The sequence below is a fragment of the Muscardinus avellanarius genome, assembly GCF_963383645.1.
Source record: "Muscardinus avellanarius genome assembly, chromosome: 17".
NCBI classification, from domain to species: domain Eukaryota; kingdom Metazoa; phylum Chordata; class Mammalia; order Rodentia; family Gliridae; genus Muscardinus; species Muscardinus avellanarius.
The window spans coordinates 22,370,244-22,389,755 of record NC_137803.1 but is presented as its reverse complement, the minus strand read 5'-3'; the positions used below and the strand labels follow the sequence as shown (position 1 = coordinate 22,389,755).

The 19,512-nt window shown below is 35.3% G+C and overlaps 1 protein-coding gene across 1 annotated transcript in view; it reads left to right on the top strand.

Annotated features, from left to right (window-relative positions):
• The window catches only part of DCC (DCC netrin 1 receptor), a gene marked incomplete at both ends in the record, with an annotated part of 1,196,613 nt that overhangs the window by 975,662 nt on the left and 201,439 nt on the right, over positions 1-19,512 (top strand). The window contains 2 exons of the mRNA XM_080714768.1: positions 2,911-3,052; positions 13,806-13,916. Coding sequence (XP_080570894.1) covers positions 2,911-3,052; positions 13,806-13,916 — 253 coding nt within the window. The remainder of the gene's footprint in view (positions 1-2,910; positions 3,053-13,805; positions 13,917-19,512) is intronic.

Here is a 19,512-nt window from a genome sequence, read left to right as displayed (position 1 = left end):
TGTAAGTTGTACCCAGTGTTTTTGCACAGGAGGAACTGATAATTTACAATTCCAATAATCTGCAGCCGCTTACCTCAGGTCCTTGGTTTTTTTTCTGTTCATCTCTCAAGTGGGTGTAGTGAGGCAAGATGGCGCTTTTGTGGTGCCCGTGGCCACCAGACAGGTGGGTTTCTTTTCTATTCTCTGATCGGTCTTCTCACCTTTTTTTCCCTGTCACCTTTGTTCTTTTTAAAGTTGTGGTATTTTCTGTTTGTTTTTCGTTTTTTGGTTGTTGTTGTTGTTGTTTTTGGTTTTTTTTTGTGTGTGTGTGTATGTGTGTGTGTGTGCGGTACTGGGGTTCCTGGAAGCCCTTCTACCTCCGAGCTACACTCCCAGACCTATTTTTTAACTTTTTTTTTAATGTGGAAACAGGGTCTCTAAAGCCAGCGAGGCTGGCTCCGAACCAGCACAATCCTCCTGTCTCTGCCTCCCAAGCGCAGGGATTACAAGCGTGTGCCACCACGCCAGGCTGTTTTTTTTTTTTGTTTTTTTTTTTGTTGTTGTTTTTTTTAAGAACACTGTTTTTATGGCAGTGAAGATCGAGTGTCAGCAGGACTGGTATGTGCTGCTTCCTCGGTTGCCACCTTCCCAGAAATTCTCTCTTTAATTTTTATTGGTGAACTGCAGTCAGACGTCTTAATGGGGTATGAGATGGTATATTATGCTAAGTGAGATTAGTCAATTTCAAAAAGTAAAAAATCAGATGTGGAAGGTAGGGAGAAAAATGGTTATAGGAGAAACTAGACAAGGAAGGAGAAACCATAGATGAACAAATAAGGTGACCTGAGGGGGAGAAGAAGGAGGAAAGAGGGAAATTCCCTAGTGTGCATGATGTACATTCACAAACATATAAAGATTAATCAGTAACCCAAACAGGAGAAGGAGTGGGGAGGTAATGAAGTAGGAATTGGAGAAGGGCTAAATAAATGACGTATGCATGCATGCCTACTTTACTTTTTTATTTATTTTTGAAACAAAGTCTCACTGTGTTGCTAAGGGGCCGGTTTATTGAGGCTATTCAATAATCTGAGATCCTCCTGTTTCAGCCTCCCAAGTGCAGGGATTACATGCATATACTACCATGCTCGGCTGGCTTTTTTTTTTTCCTGAGTTAAATATCATTGCCAAGTGTGATGCATCTTGGTATAATTAATTTTTATTTATAACATAAAACATTCCATAATCAAACTAGAGTCTCAAATTCTTCCAGTTCAATAAGACTTTTATTGGAAAGGTTATTATTATTATTATTATTATTATTATTATTTGTTCTTGTTATTGTTTTATTTTTCTTGCTTTTGTAAATCAGTTGGATAGTAGAAACTTTAGACTATATCTCTAACATGTTATCTTTTCTCCCCACTTTCCTATGGATATATTCTTTTCTTGTTAAATTTCAGGAGACTTAACATCTCCTAATTTGCCTATAAAATATTTAATTTGTATGATCAAATTATATTTGTCATAAGTTTTAAAATATTTTAATATACCTATATTTTATCTTATTAATGAATACAATATTATCTTTCAGATTATAATGCTGTTAATGACTTTTTCCTTCTATGTATTATCTCTTTTTGTTTGAAATTTCAATATTTTATGTGTATTATTTTTTTCTCCATCTTTCATACTAATCCCTTATTTTTATGTCTGGTAACTTATATATGTATATAATATATATAATATAATATAAAATGTATATATATATATATTATATATGCCAACTTATATTAAAGTTAATTACTAAAAATCTCATTATCAAGTGCAGCCTGAGTCAGGCTTAATTGATGGCCTTATTGTTGGGAAATGGGTCAAGAATCCTTTTCTCTAGGACAAGTTATTAAAGATTACTTCATAGTCTTTCTGAGAAGCAAATCCATGGCTGCCATTACTCTAGGTATCAGATTAAGGAAAGAAAGAAGATGTGTGTGTGTGTTTGTGTGTGTGTGTGTGTGTGTGTGTGTGTGTGTGATTTTTTTTTTTGTATGTAGCACTAGGAATGGAACCCAGAGACCTTCTACCTCTGAGCTACACCCCCATCCCTATTTTTTATTTTTTATTTTGAAACAAGGTCTCACTAAGCTTCAGGGGGCCTCACTAAGTAGCTGAGGCTAGCCATGAACCCAAGATCTTGATCCTCCTGTCTCAGTCTCTCAAATACTGGGATTACAAGGATGTGCCACCACATAGTATAGTAGGCCTACTGACCCTTGCCTTGCCAACACCCCTGTTCTCTTACCTGCCTGATATATGTATTTGTGGCCTTTGTGTTCATAAAGCTCCTGGCTGCTCCAGTCAACATGGGTTAGGGTTGGTGGGTTTGCTTGCTGGACATAGGTAGGAACCTGTAGTTTAATTGATTACTAAGAATTTTCAGTTATTTCCTTTTTTAGTACCTATTTTCCAAATTATTTAGGAAGCAATATTTCCTAGGATTCCTTGAAAATTTTCACATAAAAACTGCTTTGTGTTTCATTGTTAACTCTCGAGAAAGTACTTATATTTTAGCTATTTCCATTGCTTTAGGCATACTACTTCTCTTCAATTCACACCTTCCAAATGTTGGCTGATATCTCACATTCAGTGTTTTCCAATTTAGAGTTGTTTTATGGTTTATAACGTTTAGAATATTTTGTCACGATGATAATGCATATAATCAATCAAATGAGTCATATGCCTTTTTCTTAAAATAAAACAACTATGAGTGCTGTCAAATTGTAAGAACAGATTTAGTTTGTTTCTAGGTGGCAGTCCCTCTTTTCTCCTTCCTACTTCATTCACATTTGTGTTTGGGTCACTTCTTTGACCCTGTCCAGTTGTTCTTTTTCTTTTTTCCACCAGTGTTTTAATTTGCATTTATTATTTTCACAGAGTATCAAAGTAAGCTGGCTTCCTCCTCCATCAGGAACGCAAAACGGATTTATTACTGGCTATAAAATTCGACACAGAAAGACAACCCGCAGGGGTGAGATGGAAACATTGGAGCCAAATAACCTCTGGTACCTGTTCACAGGTCAGTGTTCACAGAGTATAGTCTGGCAAAGTCTAGATGAATTAAATGCTTTAGGGATAAAATAGAAACATTGATTTTTTTTTCTGGCAGGTGACATTTAGTGGCCTGAACAAGAATAACCTTTATAGTTTTATACTTTATACTTTTAGATTTATGTTTTTTGTAATGCTTTTGCTACATACGTTGCTACAAGATCATCACCTTAATAACATATTGCCAGAGTTTTATCCATGTTACATTCTCAGCATTGTTGATTCAACAGCTATTACCAAATAATTTTTAATTTTTTAACTATAACTTTTAGGGGGATTACTGGTGTTTGAACCCAGGGCATTTTACCTCTGAGCTAGATCCCTGGCTTTATTTTATTTTTTCATTTGGAAATAGAGTTTCACTAAGGCGCTGAGCATGACACCAACTTTCTGAGACTTACTTTAAATTTGTGATCCTTTTCTCTCAGCCTCCTAATATTGATATTATAGTCATATGCTACCATACCAGGCACTAATAACCTTTAAGAGGTTATAACATAAAAAAACCAAGCTTAAGTCTTTTTGGCCCTCTTTCCCAACTTCCAGGAGTGAAAACAGGGTAGAAAATGAAGAAAGTGGTAGATTGGAGAATAGAGAGAAAGATTGTCCTACTTTTCATAAATAGTTAAGTAGAGCCACTTTTATTGCCATATTGGTACAAATCTTAGTAGGTAAAAATTTTTTATGGAAACAACTCCTTTCTTGAAGATAATATGGTTTTTATTTTGTATGCTGAATAGTCATAAATTTTTGTAACTCTTGCCCGGCATAGAATTTCAATATATTTCAGATCAGCTTCCTAGAAAATAGACTGATGTAAGGCTTTCAAGGTCATGGCTTTGGAGACCGTGAGCTCGGGAAAGCAAGAGGAGTAGACAAGAGTGCAGGACAGGGCATGGTGCACACACCTGAAATCTCAGTACTTGAGTGACTGAGACAGGAGGTTTACAGGTTCAAAACCAGACTCAGCACCTTAAGGAGGCCCTCTACAACTTAGTGAAAGCCTGTTTCAAAATAGAAAATAAAATAGAGCTATGGGTATGATGGCTTAAACGTAGAATGTCCCTGGCTCTGTGTATTACACATACAGAGCCAAAGCATAAAAAATAAAAATAAATAAAAATAATTAAATAAATAAATAAGGAAAATATTGGACAAGCAAGGAAAGAGGAGAAATCACATGGTCGTGGTTCATTATTGAGCAAGTGTGGTCACAATTTTGGAAACAAATATACTGCTTGCTAGGTCTCCTTGGATATATCTTAAGAGGCTGGCCACACAAACTTCCACTATGTCTCACCATCTATTGCTGGATGGGAAGTGTGAGAGCTTCTCTTATCTGTCATTATTCAAAGTTGACCACCAGGTGGTGAAGTCTCCAGCCAGCTCTCTGGGAAGGGAGAGCTTCTGTTGAGTGTGTAAACAGTGAGGTCTCTCCTTGACAATCGGCACTTAATGTGACCATGTTTTTGAGTAGGGTAGCAGAACAGCTCAGCTTTAAAGCTCTAGAAATAGCATCAGGTGTCAGTAGGGAGCTGGGATACAAAGCATATATCATTGTCGCTCATGATCGCTACTGAAAAGTGAAGTTGACAAGATTGGTGGTGATGGATAAACTGGGTCCATGATAATACATTAAATATAGGACATGTATCTTACATCCGATTAGTAAGCTATCGTTGCAAATAAGAATAAAATAAAATAATCTTTATCTATTTCATCTACACTGTATACTCAGTAAATTTCCACTTGAAGTCATAACACACATACCCTTTGTAAGCTTGTTTATCCTGTAACCTGAGATTTCAGAGTAACTTTCTTTTTGCCTTTTTTTGTTTTTGTTTTTCATACCTGTAAAATTTTAGCATAATGATGAGACAGATACCAAAGTAGATTGTCAAAAATCACATTGCCCATTTTAAAGCTGGAAAAACTCCTAGGCAGATATTACTGAAATAAAAAAAAAAAGTTATGGAATTCTACTATAACATTTAAAAAGGTTTTAAAAAGCCAAGAGGTTTTGTTGAATTTTGTTTATTTCGGATGAAATAATGGCAAGAGGCTAAAAAACTGTCGAAGTTTAAACTAGGATTACATGTTCATTATGATATTTAGCACAGTATGTAGTTAATGTTGAGAGAGATCAACAAAATTGAAAAATCATTTGAAAATACTATACTATATTTCCTAATATTTAATGGTAGACTAGAAAACACCCCAAGGATATTTAAACCCATGTCACATTTTTTGCAGATAGATTTGAAGCCCTGGAACTTAGTTGTCATTTTCCTTGCTCAAGTGAAACACATTAGAAATATAAAATAAATTATTTCTATAAAATAATAATAGAAGGACATTAGAACAGAAAACTTTAAGATTATATATTCATTTCACAGAATTATAAATGGCCAGTAAATGGATAAAATGCTGAATTTCATTGGTAAATTGAAAGATTCAAGTTAAAATGAATTAGCATTTTCTTTGATTAAAGATACCCTAATCCAGAAAGCATATGAGAAATATGAATTTTCATGCTTTTTTTTTTTTGGTTGTACATGGGTTTCTGGAAGCCCTTCTACCTCCGGGCTACACTCCCAGACCTATTTTTTATAATTTTATTTGGAAACAGGGTCTCTTAAGCCAGCGCAGCTGACTTCGAACCTGCGCGATCCTCCTGTCTCCGCCTCCCAAGCGTGGGAATTACAAGCGTGCACCACCACGCCTGGCTCATGTATTGTTTTGGAGACAGAAAGCTTCTAGAGTCTCTCTGGAAACTAATCTATACATATTTTTTTTCTCTTTCTCTCTCTCTCTACACACACACACACACATATGCATGCATATATATGTGTGTATACACTTATATGTATGTATATATATACATACATATATGTTTGTGTATGAGTGTATATTTGTATGTATATAAACACACATATATGTACAAAAGTATATGCATAATTTTCCATAAAGATATAACCCAATTTTTAAACTTCTAGGAGTTTATCCTAAGGGACAATATTTTTTAAGTAGAAAGATATTCATTGCAATATTATTTTCATAGACCGCAATTTTTAAAAAACTTAGCCAACTATAGGTGGTTATTTTAAAAAATCCAGACACAACCACATCATGAAAAACTGTATATCTTTTAGAAATGATGCAGAATAAAAAATTAAATTACTTGTTAAATATTTAAAACATATAAGTGAATAACTCAGTTTGAAATTGGTATTAGTGCATGAGTCCACATTTGATATAAAATATGCATTCATATGAAAATATTTAGAATAATATATGCTAAAATAGTAATCTCCAGGGTTACTTACTTCTCTTTTTTGTGGTACTATGGATGGAACACAGGGGCATTCTTCCTTTGAGCTACACCTCCAACCCCTAGTTTTTATTCTTTGTTTTGAAACAGAGTCTCTCTGAGTTGCAAAGGGCCTCATTAGGTAGTAATATCTGAGGCTGTCCAAGAACTGTGATCCTCCTATCTCAGCTTTCCAAATGCTGGGATTACAAGCATGCACCACCATGCCCAGCAGTTACTTACTTTTCTAATAATAATAATAAACCATATAATTGCATATATACAATAAAAAACAAAAAAAATGACTCTTACTGACATATTATAACCTTTGATTATCAAAATGTGATTTCCTCATACTCAGGCCAACTCTATACCAGCTAAACAAGTAAGAAGAAAGCATCCTAAAATAATGAAGAGTAGTAGCCTCTAAGATTCACTGGTGTGGACTGCTTAGTATTTATGAGTTATTTTGGCAAATATAATCTAACATTAAGCTTGTATTAATGAAACTGAGAATATGGTTCCCTAAATTTACAGATGATTTTAATGTATTACTTTCTCTTTATAGAAGGCAAAAGCCACTAAATGAGAGAAGGAGAGAGCAGAGAACATGATACTTTTCACTGTCAAAGAACCTGTGTTCACCCTTGAGCTGCCCAAACCAATTACTAAACACCTGATGGCTCAAAACAGTGGTGATTTATTGTCATAATTCAGGAAGCTGAAAGTCTGAAATCCAGGTTTTGGCAAGGCTGGTTCCTTTTGGAGGATCTGAGAAGAGGATCTGGTGGTGGTTGCCAACAGTGCTTAGTGTTCTTGGCTTACAGATGCAGCACTCCCTCTCTGGCTTCGCATCACCTTCCTCTCCCTAGGTCTCAGTGTCCTCTCCTCTTCTAATGAAGACACTAATATTGATGGATATAGACCTCATCCTCATATACGCCCCCCTCTAAATCTATAATGAGTTTTTTCTTAAGAACTTAACTATTTCTGTAGAGACTCTATTTCCAAGTGAAGTCGCACGCTGATGATCCAGGAACACATGAGTTTGGGGAGGAAATATTCAACTCAATGCATATTCTTTTCATTCATTTTTTTCCTCACAAGGGTAGTCATTTTGAATTGTAGCCTCTAATAAGCTTTGTTCGGCCAAAAGTAAATAATTTATCTGTGCATTTTTATCTCTCTAAATATGTGTAACAATTAGAGCGCCTACCATCACTACTCTGGTTTATTATCATTTTTAGTCAAAAGCAAAGACATGGAATGGATTCATTAGTTTATTACTAAGAATGGCTCACAGGTGCCCATTCCCATCTTTATAGATTTATAGAAATCTGGATCTAAGCTTGAAACTTTTATTAATAGTTATTTATTTCTTCAAGAGTTTTAAAATACACTTGCAGTTATATTTGCAACTGGACCTGATATGTACAGCCACAAAATCAGATATATTCCTTTTTTATTTGAACCAAAGCAATGAAAAGAGTTAGTGAATAGTGTTGGACTCTTAAAATTTTAAAAACAAGCTTTGAAATGCTTCTGCCTTTCTCTCTCCTGCCCCACAACTCAGCTTCAGAAACACCTGTTACATTCTAGACAGTTTGCAAATGTTTTCTAAAGCATAAAAAGGGCCAAGAGGTATACACACTGGAGGACTAGCTATGGTTTAGACTTGTCCCCAGGACACATGTAGTAAGTGATACACTTTGTGGTAAGCAGAGTCATTGATTTTCCATATAAATCTGCAGCTGTGTCCAAGGTACAGGATTTGACCCCATGTTTTCAGTGCCTGTAAGACACACAGATATATTGATTTGGCTGCTAGAAAATGGAAGATATCTGAGTGCTTCATTCGTATTATCTAGATATTCAGGTGTAGAGACTCAAACAGTTTTTTACCATCCTCTATTTATTAGGCAGGTGCTTTTTGTTGTGCATGGGTGTTTTTTTTTTTTTTACTAAGATAATGAGACATCTGCAATAACAAAATAATTCAGAGTTATAACAAGGATTTTAAATGGCTGCTATCAATTTTATTATGGAAACTCATGTCAACTACATTTTAAAGTGCTGTTTTTCATTTTTGAGTGCTCTTCAGCAAAGGTTGTTTGGAATTGAATTTAAGAGAGTTCTTGTATTTCATGGCCATAGAATAAGCATAATGATAAGCATGCATTGGTATTATATAGACTGGAAAATTGAAACAGTGCCATAGCAATTTTATAACAAGACTAACATTACATTAGGGAAATTTTGTTGTTTGAAGAATATACTATCTTTTACCATAAGGCCTAAGAAATTGGAATAAAAGAATTAGAGAACTTGGAAGCACTTAGTATTAGGGTTAGAATGGGGCAAAAGAGAATCTCTTTTCAACAATATAATTTTTTACAGTTGAGAAAAGCATCATTATCTACAACAGACATTCTTTGGCATAAAGCTGTAATGAGAAGAATCTAAGAGTCATGAGTATACATGCATGCACACACATGTGTGCATGTGTGTGCATGCACACCCCCCCCACACACACACCAAAATTCAACTTTAGGGTCCTAACAGGCATGGCAAGAACCACACAATTCATCTTCCTCAATCTCTCTTTCTTTATACAAGAGGTCACTGAGCTCTGAAGAGATATAAGAACTACCACTAGTTAGAAGACAATCTCAACTGAATTGCAGATGTTCTGACTCGTAGCCTGAATTCCTTAAACTAAGCCATATTGTCCTCTTTAGTTCATTTTAAGTAATTCATTGTATAATATTGCTCTTTAAATAATTCCTTTATAGTAAAATAATACCTTTAACATTTATAAAAATAACAATAATATCAGTTAACTGAACTTCGACACCAATCACTATGTTAAGAATTTTATATATGTTTTCAATTTAATCGTTATAACATTTAAATTTATGTATTCCTATTTTATGAGAAAACAGAGACACATGGAGAAATCTAGCACATTTTTCAAGATAATGTATTTAAGAAATAGTGAAACAAAAATTCAAAGGTAATTCTTCCTTATTTGAAAGCTTGTACTCTTAAACCATAGGTAATGCTGACCAGAGGCATTCACATGTGAGTTTATGAGTGCCCACACACAGAAAAAGCCTTTAATTCTAGACCATCTTTGCTTTACTACACTTCCAGCAAAGAAGCAAGAGAGAGAGGGAGGGATAGAGGGAGAGAATGAAGGAAGAAAGGACAGAAGGAAGGAAGGAAGGGAGGAAGGAAGGATTGAAAGATACATTTTTATTAGCTGTCAGAGTTGAACCTCACCAAAATTGCTCAATTATTGTGATTGTTGGTCTAATTCTTGAAGATACTCTTCTTTCTAACAGGGTACCAGTTTTTCTAATTTAATTATTTTTAAATGGAAAATTTGGTGATATTTCTCTCTTAACCCACTGTCAACATAACCATATCAATTCTATTCTTTCTTCCTACATATAATTCAGTTCTAGACATAATTGTTATAGGCATGAATTCCTCATATACGTGCTTGGTATTTTACATGTTTTGCTGTGTCCACTGTTGGGCTCCAGCCTAGACAACTGAGCTTTTAATGGGACTAGCAGAAATCAAAGCATGACCTAGGGCAGAGCCCAGAATTAAAACACCAGAATCCTTGCTCAATTTCTCTGAGTCTCATTACCCTTACCTCTAAAATGGGAATAACAGAATAGTCTGTTCCCGAATCAGTGTATTTGAAAATCGAGTGAGAAAATAACTCATAAATCACTATGCAAAGGTTATCTTTACATCTATTAACTGCTTAGTTTTATAAATTATTTTAAAATATAGTTTTATTTGTACATTATAAATGCACATCATAATGAGGTTCAGAGTGATAGGAACATACATGCAGCACTTGTTTTTTCCTCCAGATCCTACCTTCTTCCTCCCTTCCCTGTACATATTATTGAGATTGGCATTGATGACTTCATACATGTGCATTGCATTGCATTATTTGGACTGTTTTAATAAGCAGTTTATCAACTGATCCTCAGAAGATCATGTATTATTACCTAATCACTTCAATGAGAAATTGAATTACTTTAAATATGCCTAAAACGTCCTCAAGCAAGTAACTCTCACAGCATTGAAACACGAACATTGCAACCTGGTATTTTGAAGGTTACATCCAAAGGGCTGGGGCTGTAGCTCAGTGGTACAGCACTTGCCTAGCATATGTTTGGTCCCCAGGAACAAAAGAGGGAGACTTATGAATTTAATGTCTAGACTGGTATATTTAACTAAATAACGGAAAGGGTAACTGGCTTAGTTCTGCTGAGAAATGACTGAAACAGAGTACTGTATTCTTAAAGCAGACTAGACTTGGGGAAACATATTCAAACAAACTTTTTTTTTTTACTTATAGGTGAAACTAGGAATTATCTCTGTATAAATAAGTTTTCTAACAAACAAACTGTTGCAAATGGATTCCCTTTACCAATGAGCTCCCCATTCTAAAGGGACTTCTGCTTTATCTACAGGGTCACTTGTTAGATGTTGAGCATTAGAGGAGTCATTTTGCTACACATAACTTAAGATTACCTTTAAGAGTGGCATTCTCTATACAGACTGGGTACTTTATACTTAACTTCATATCAGGAGAAATTTTTAATCAACTTTATAATGAGATATTTTACTAATTTATATTAAAATGATTTGTTGCATATACAAATAATCATTTGATTGAATGCCAAGTGAATAAAAGAAGCAAATTTTGATATTCAAAATATTTTCATTCATATGTCAAAATATTGCAGATGATAGTTTATCAGTCAGTATTAAAGGAGAGAGTATATCAGTAAGAGATACTTACTAACAGGTTTATTGCAAAGAAGAGTTAAGCGATTGTGATAGATTCCAAGATAATTCCTAAATCCACAGGTGATCCACCAGGAAAGGCAGACTGGATCTCTCAAGCTGACACTAATATCCACCCATAGAATTTTTGCTTTAGAGAAGTCTCAGGTCTGTTCCTAAGGACTTCATCTGATTGCATCTGGCCCACCAGATTGTCTAGAACAGCATCACTAGCTTGAATTGAATATAAACTCCTGTAACATCTGGATTTGTATTTGATTGAACAGCTGGGTATGTTAGCCCAGCCAAGTTGGTGCATAAAACTGACCATCTCAGATGACATTTCAGCTCAGTTCTGATGTCATTGTCCATCCATTTATATTGAAAATGTAGTTAAATTTCTACCTAACATGGATGAATTTAAGCTGTTTTAGACAAGACCCCTATTAAAGTTAACATGCTGCAAAGATTAGATAAGCATTTCTTCCTGGAATTGTCTCTTGATTTTTTAATTTCACAAAAATACTCTGTAATCAACAATGGTGGTACCTATGAAAGGGTAGAGAGGGTTACCTTTTAGATCAATGCCATGTTAACAGAGTGAAATGAACTCAAGCCTATTTGAGGGATGACAAAGGGTTTACTTTCAAAAGCATCTCTTTGCCACCTTGTTGATGTTGAATATTGTGTTTTAACATGACATTTCCTTTGTGTTAAGTACTGCTCTCCCTGATCAGTTTGGGTAGATTTTTCAAAGGTAGTTTTGTATTTTTTTCATGTGCCAGCCACTCTTGTAGACTCTATGCATATACAATTAAAACACAAATAATAGCTGATAACATTCTCAGTGCATGGGGCTTCTGGTCTATTTTGTAAAATTAGAATATTCTTTAGAGCACAGCATTTGTGTGTGAATGGTCTCTTCTAATAAGACTGTTTATTAGAAGCAACTATTCCTTGACATTAACAAATTTTTTGCTAATTATATTTTTAAATTAAAAAAATTTATTGGTGTATTGTAGTCATATATATCTTAATGGGGTACAAGATGGTGGAGGCATACATGCATATTAGCAAAATTTTCTAACCATTACTGAAAACATGTTTTCACACTAGTAATATGTTAAAATTTTCTTTATACTAAGTATTATATATATCTACACAAAGATCTACAAATATATAACTTGGTACACAATATAAGCATCATTTCCAAAATAATTTTATTTATATATTTTTTCAATGTCAGACATTTATACGTATCTTATATTACTGGATGAGAAATAGAAAAAGAGACTAAATTTCTATTTCTACCAGGATTGCTCAACTTTTTTATATTAAAGAGTTGGCCATTTAAGCTGAATTCTCAATATCTCAAAAATGTCTCATGGTCCACAAGTGTCAGTCTATTTTCTGCTGCTATAACAGAATATCACAAGCTAGGTAGTTTACGAGGATCTGGCTATGGTCATTTTATGGCTGAAGTTGGGAATACAAGAGACTATGCTAGACAGAAAGAAATTGATTTGGGTGAACTGCAATTACTAACTTACTCTAATATATGAGGACAAGCCATCAGATCTTAATTAACCCTCTTACCAGTCCTTTTAATACCTTTACACTGACAATTAAATTTCAACATGAGTTTTGGAGGATGCATTCAACTCATAGCAACAAATATCATTTATCATGTTAGTTTACTACATTAAAATTTAGGTAAGAAGAAAATTATTTACATTAAAAATTATATATACCAGACTAATGATCCAGGGGACCTCTCTAGTATACCTGTACTTTTTAAAACAATCTCTAATGTTATCAAATTATCATGGAAATTGACTTCATCCTAATATAGAAGAGATGTAAACAACATGTGCTCAAAAGATCTAGCTGGGCGTGGTAGCTCATGCTTGTAATCCTACCACTTGGGAGGCTGAGACAGGGGGATCACAGGTTTGTGGCCTGCCTTAGCTACTTAGTAAGGCCCTCCACAACTTAGTTAGACCCTGTTTCAAAACATTTAATAAAAAAATAGGACTGGGGATGCAGCTCAGATTGCCCTGGGTTCCATCCTCAATATGGCTTTAAAAAAAAAAAAAAGAAAAGAAAAAGAAAAAAGATGGTTTCAAAAGGCGAAAGCCCTGGTGTTTTGTACTGAAGTATAGTGCCTATGGATTCTTCTTTCTTGGTCCAACAAAATACAATCACTGACCTTGAATGAATGATAGAGACATAAATTTTTAGATTGACTGTCCTTGATTTATAGGCAGGGCTTTTCTGAACAGTGAAGAAAAATGGTTCTTGCTATTTTTGATTATTTCTTCATCATTCATATTTTATATTCTGCATCTGCCCTGAGGTTATTTTTATGGTACATTTTTATAAACTGGAAAAAATACATGAGAATGTGGGGAAAATAATTTGACTTCTTGCAGTGATATTTCTGCTCTTTTTAGTCAAAATAACAGTAATTACAACAGTCACAATGGAGAGCATATCAATTGTTGCTAAAAATTTTGCTGAAATTTTTGAAGCCCAGTTAGAAATACTTGTTGATCGGTAACTTTTCATTTTTCCCTTTTTTGTGGAAATTTTACAGGACTGGAAAAGGGAAGTCAGTACAGTTTCCAAGTGTCAGCCATGACTGTCAATGGCACTGGACCACCTTCCAACTGGTATACAGCAGAGACCCCAGAGAACGACCTAGATGGTAAGACCTTTCGCCAATCACTAGCACTGTTTTGTTTGTTTTGTTTTTGCAGTACTGGGATTGGACCCAGGACCCAGGGTCATTATACCTTCAAGCTATACCTACACTTTCAGCCCTATTTTTCATTCTTTATTTTGAAACAGGATCTCACTAAGTTGCAGAGGGCCTCACTAAACAGCTGAGGCTGACCGCAAACCTTCGATCCTCCTGTCTCGGCTTCCCAAGTACTGGGATTACAAGCCTGAGCCACCACGCCCAGTATTAGCACTGTGTTTTTTTTATCTCCTTGGTTGTGTCAGCTTCAATGGTCACTTTAAAAATTTTAATTTGGGGCCATTTATTTCTACTACATGTTCAGAGACAAAACAAAACAAAACAAAACAAAAAAACCACGACTGAACACAGAGAGTCTTCAGCAATGCCACAAATAAATTAGCATTAATTATGCATTAATCGCAGTCTTCATAGTAAATAACTTTTTTCAGCATCTTCTAAAATGACACATTTTAAATCTATTTTAAAAAATAATTGACTAACAATTTTCTTCACTGGTATACTTTCTGACAGTAATAATGCAATGCAGTTATATTACTTATTCTCTTTTTTTGTGTGTGGCACTAGGGATGGAACCCAGGGATATTCTACCTACTACTACACCCCCAGCCCTATTTTTTATTCTCTATTTTGAAACAGGGTCTCACTGAGTTGTAAAGGGCCTCATTAAGTAGCTGAAGTTAGCCATGAACTACGATCCTCCTGTCTCAGGCTCCTGAATGCTAGGATTACAAATGTGCATCACCACACTTGGCATTTTATCCTCTTTTGATATTTTTTTTTATCTTGGCCCTGCAAAACATCAATGTGTAATATTTTACTTTCTTATGATACCAGAATTTGTATTTAACAGTGCTTGTCATCATCGTCCTCCTCCTCCTCCTCCTCTTCCTCCTCCTCTTCTCCTCCTCCTCCTCCTCTTCCTCCTCATTATTCTCCTCCTTTTCCTTCTTCTCTTCCTCCTTCCCCACCTCCTCCTCTCTTCCTTATCTTGCTCCTCCTCCTCCTTTTCCTCATTCTCCTCCTTTTCCTCATTCTCCTCCTTTTCCTCCTTCTACTACTCCTTCTCCTTCTCCTTCTGGTGGTACTGAGTATTAAACCCAGGAAAACTTTGCCTCTTAAATATACCCCAGCCCAATTTTATTTGTTTTTTAAATAGAATCTCATTGAGTTGTGGGGGAACTCACTAAATTGCCAAGGCTGGCTGTGGACCTATGATCCTATATCAGCCTCCTGAGTACTAGGATTATAGAAGTGTGCCACCACATCCAGATTGACACTGTTTTCTTTATATAAAGTACAAACTAGTTTATTTCCTTAATTGGAAGTTATCTTTAGAAGTTCATGAATTTGTTATTAAGATTTTTATCAATTAATATAACAAAAATTAAATATAAGCAAAATCTTAAACATTACCAGATGAGAAATTTCCCTTGCAATAAAAATTGTGGCTGTATAAAAAATAAAATTCAAGAGAAATCCATGTAGGAAGAAGTCAAAACAACTCAGAAAAAAAAATAGAAATAAGCTATAAAAACTTTGAGTTAGAATGAATTGGAATGAAAGAGTTACAAATGAGAATAACTTGGTAAAGAAGTAAGTTATGATCAGTGTGTATAAATCTTGATCAAAACCAGGACAAACAAAAGTGGAATTTAAAAAGTGTATTGAAAATGTGCTGATACAAGAGGCCTGACTAAGTAATGGGCATTGAAACTCTTATTTCCTAACTTAAGGAGCTGAAAGTGTTCAAGACAAAAATGCAAGATAAAAGATTCTGTATGTTTTCTTTTCTTTTCTTTTTTCTCCCTTCCTCCCCCTCCTCATCCATATGCCGGCTCTTCTTTCATTTTCCTTTCTCATCTTTCTTCCCTTCTTTTCTGAGCTTCTTTTTTCCATTTTCCTTCTTCTCCACATATCCTCCCTATCATTTATAAATAACTCATTGTCATTCATGATTTTACTTTAGTTACAGATTTGGTTGTACAAAAATAATAATTGTATAAGTAAAACAACCAGCAGATGCTATTCCCAGAGTAGTGATAAACATTGCTACGTGACAGCATACTAATTTAAAGAGTAATTTATAGAAAACCTGTAAGCACCACACAGTATGATCAACTCTGAGGAAATAATAAGAAACAAGGAAGACAGAATCCTTTCCACCTGGAGCTTAGAGTGTAATAGAGACAGACATACACTTTGGGTAAAATCATAGAAAGTTAATGTAGTTCAAAACTGGTTGTATATTTATGCTACCCTATGGTCAACATAAGATGGATGGGTGGATAGATGAATGGATGGGTGGATGGATAGATGATAGATAGATATAAGTAGGAAGGTAGATAAACTGACAGACCTAAAGAAGACTAGCACTAAAATTAAACTTGAAACTTAGTGTGGTGGCACACCCCAGTACTTAGGAGTCTCAGACAGAAGGATCACAGGTTCAAGACCAACTTCAGCAATTTAGCAAGACTCTCAACAACCTAGAGAGACCCTGAATAAAAAAAAAAAAAAGCTGATTATATAGCTTAGAGATAGAGTGCCTCTGTTCAGACCCACTACCACACACACACACACACACACACACACACACACTGAACTTGAAACAAGTTAGGATAGCTATGCAAAACTGTGTGTTAGAAATCACAGGGTAAGAAGGTGATTCTATAGAGAAGGAAATAAGGTGGCCTGAGGGGATGAGAGGGGGGAAGAGGGAAACTCTCTAAAGTACATGATGTACTTAAATATATCAAAGTCAATCATGGGAAGGAGGGATGGGGAGGGAATGGCGCAGGAATTGGGTAAAGGCTAGTTGGGTGATGTGTGGATGTATGTCTCCACCATCTTTTATTCCATTAAGATGCATGGCTACAATGCACCAATAAGAAAAAGGTTAAAAAAAATAAAAAAGAAAATATAAAAAAATAAATCACAGGGTAAGGATAAATGCAGGTTAGAATTCAAGACAGACACTGAATAGTTAGGGGACAAGAAAAAAGGTCATCAAGGCAGAAACACAAAGATAACATATAAGATTTCTAAGACAGGTAGGTTCTAAACCTGGGAAGATCAAATTCAAGTGTGCCATTAAAGCAATAGCTTTGTTTATCCTAAGCAAGCTAGCGAAGTATTTTTAAAAATATTGCTACTTAATTAGAACTGCATTTTAAGCTATAACTCTGAGATATAAAATATCTATTAGAAGTAGACCAACATGAGAATTTCAGTGAAAACAAACCTAGTGGTTATGCTGGAGTTTGCAGAATTGAGGCACATAAATAGTAACTTGGTGCAAAGACCTGCTTCAAAAAATTTATATTTTTCACGATATGGAACATTCATTTCTTATGTTTATATTTTCAAATTCTTTATTGTTTGAAGTCTATATATGAGCATTATATTGGATACTATGGTAAATATTAACATTATTTTGGATAAATGGATATTATATTGTATAGTACGAAAAAAGCAATAAATAAAGCCCTACTCTGGACTATGAATTTTATTGAAATAAAGACAGATAGTGATAAATATTTTAAAGAAAGATAAATCTATGGCACCTAGTTATAATTCCAGTACTTGGGAAGCTGAGGGTTGGATCCCAATTTTGAGGCCAGGGAGGGAAGAATAGGGGGAGGGAAGAAGGAAGAGGGAGGGAAGGGGTGGAGAGAGAGAGAGGAGCAAAAGCAAAGGAATGAAAGAATGAATGAGTGAGAAAGGAAGCAAGCCAAGCATGGTGGCACATTTCAGTATTTCAGTGCATGGGAGACTGAGACCTGAGGACTGAGGGTGCAAGATCATCTTCAGCAACGTAGTGTGACTCTTGGCCACCTAGTGAGTTGCTGTTTCCTAACAAAAAAATATGAAAAGGGCTGGATTGAAGCTTGGAGGTAGAATGTCCTGGGTTCAATTGCCAGTATCATGGAAAGAAGGAAGGGAGGGAGGGAGGGAGGGAGGAAGGAAGGAAGGATGGAGAGAGAAAGAAGGATAAAGTTTGGTTGAAATAATAGAAACAATTATGAAATATTTTCATTCCGAGATTAAGAAGATCTCTGATTTGGTAAAAATATAAGTCAGACATTAAAGAAGTGAGGGGTAGCCATGAGCAGAGCTCAGTCAAGAGCCTCCCAGGCAGAAGTAGCAAATGGCAGGAACAGACATCCTGTGACTGAGCCCACTGGTACTTGAAGCACGGCAAGGAGACCAATGATGATGATCCAAAATCATGAGGAGAAATAATCTTTCTTCTGTAGAGCATAAAAGGATGCTTATGAGACGCTATACACTTACTTAGTTTTTTTTTATTTTACTTAAAAATATCATTTGAAGTTTATATAGTTGTGCTTTATCCTCTCATCTGTCATGAAGTATATATTATATTATTAACTCTAAGAAAGACAACTTACACAAACAAACAAACAAAAAAAACCAGAAAAACAGATCAATTGATTTGATCTACTTAACTAGAGACCATGAAGCTGGAACCCCAGACTCGGTTCTGTGACCTGAGGCTTAGCGCAGGTGATCACAGCAAAGCCTCCACGAATCTAATGCCCTAGAAGGGACCTAGTAACAGTGATTCAAGGCCAACGGTTCTAAGAAATGAGGTCATATTATTTACCCAAACCTATGGGACTGTAGCTCTTCCTGGAAGGATGAAAATAAATGGGGCAGAGGTGCTGCAGGTCCTATAAAATATCCACAACGAATGGGACTTTGCACTTGACTTATGTGCTCTTTCTCCTGCCACTGAATGAGTCACGACCTAAGTGGAACAGAACACAAAATCACAGCTTCTTGAATGACACAAAACTTCCCTTTAACACCATGCTTTCCCATAGTCGTACATTCTGCATATAATTCAGTTCTTACACCTGCTTTAATCAAGGAGATTTCTGTGGTGCTCATGCGCAAAGACATAACAAGTGCTAACTGGATTTGCTTGAACTTTTCTGTATTCTGGCTTTAAGACCATCTTTCTTCTCTATGCAGCATTTCTCCTTATGTTTTCCTTATTTGAGTATTGATTACTGATTCAGCTGTTATGTAATATAATTAAGAATCTAGAATGTGCAGAGTTATGGGCAGTGCAAACATGGAAAAGTCATGGACAGCTGACTGCTACACGTTGGAAAAGACTTCACGAAAATATGAAGTCTTATAAATAGAAGTTTTAGAGAAAGAGGGCTGTGATAAGCAGGATTATGGAGAATACTGCGTACAGACACATTTAAAAAAGAATGGCTTTAGAAATGTTACTACTGGCACTATTGGTTCTTGTAAGTATATTCTCACTTATCCAGTGGTGATTCCTTTACCAGTTGATTAACTTAACACATTTCAAACATCCAGTCGCTTTCCAGTCTTCATTTGGATGATAATTGCTAAAACAACTCTCTCATCTCTTCTCATGATATACACATTAACAATCTGAAAGCAAAAGATAAATAAAAAGGGAAGCTAGTGGAGTTCAGACTTCTTATGCACAACACTATTATGGACCATGATTTAGGATTGTTCGCATTTTTAACATAAT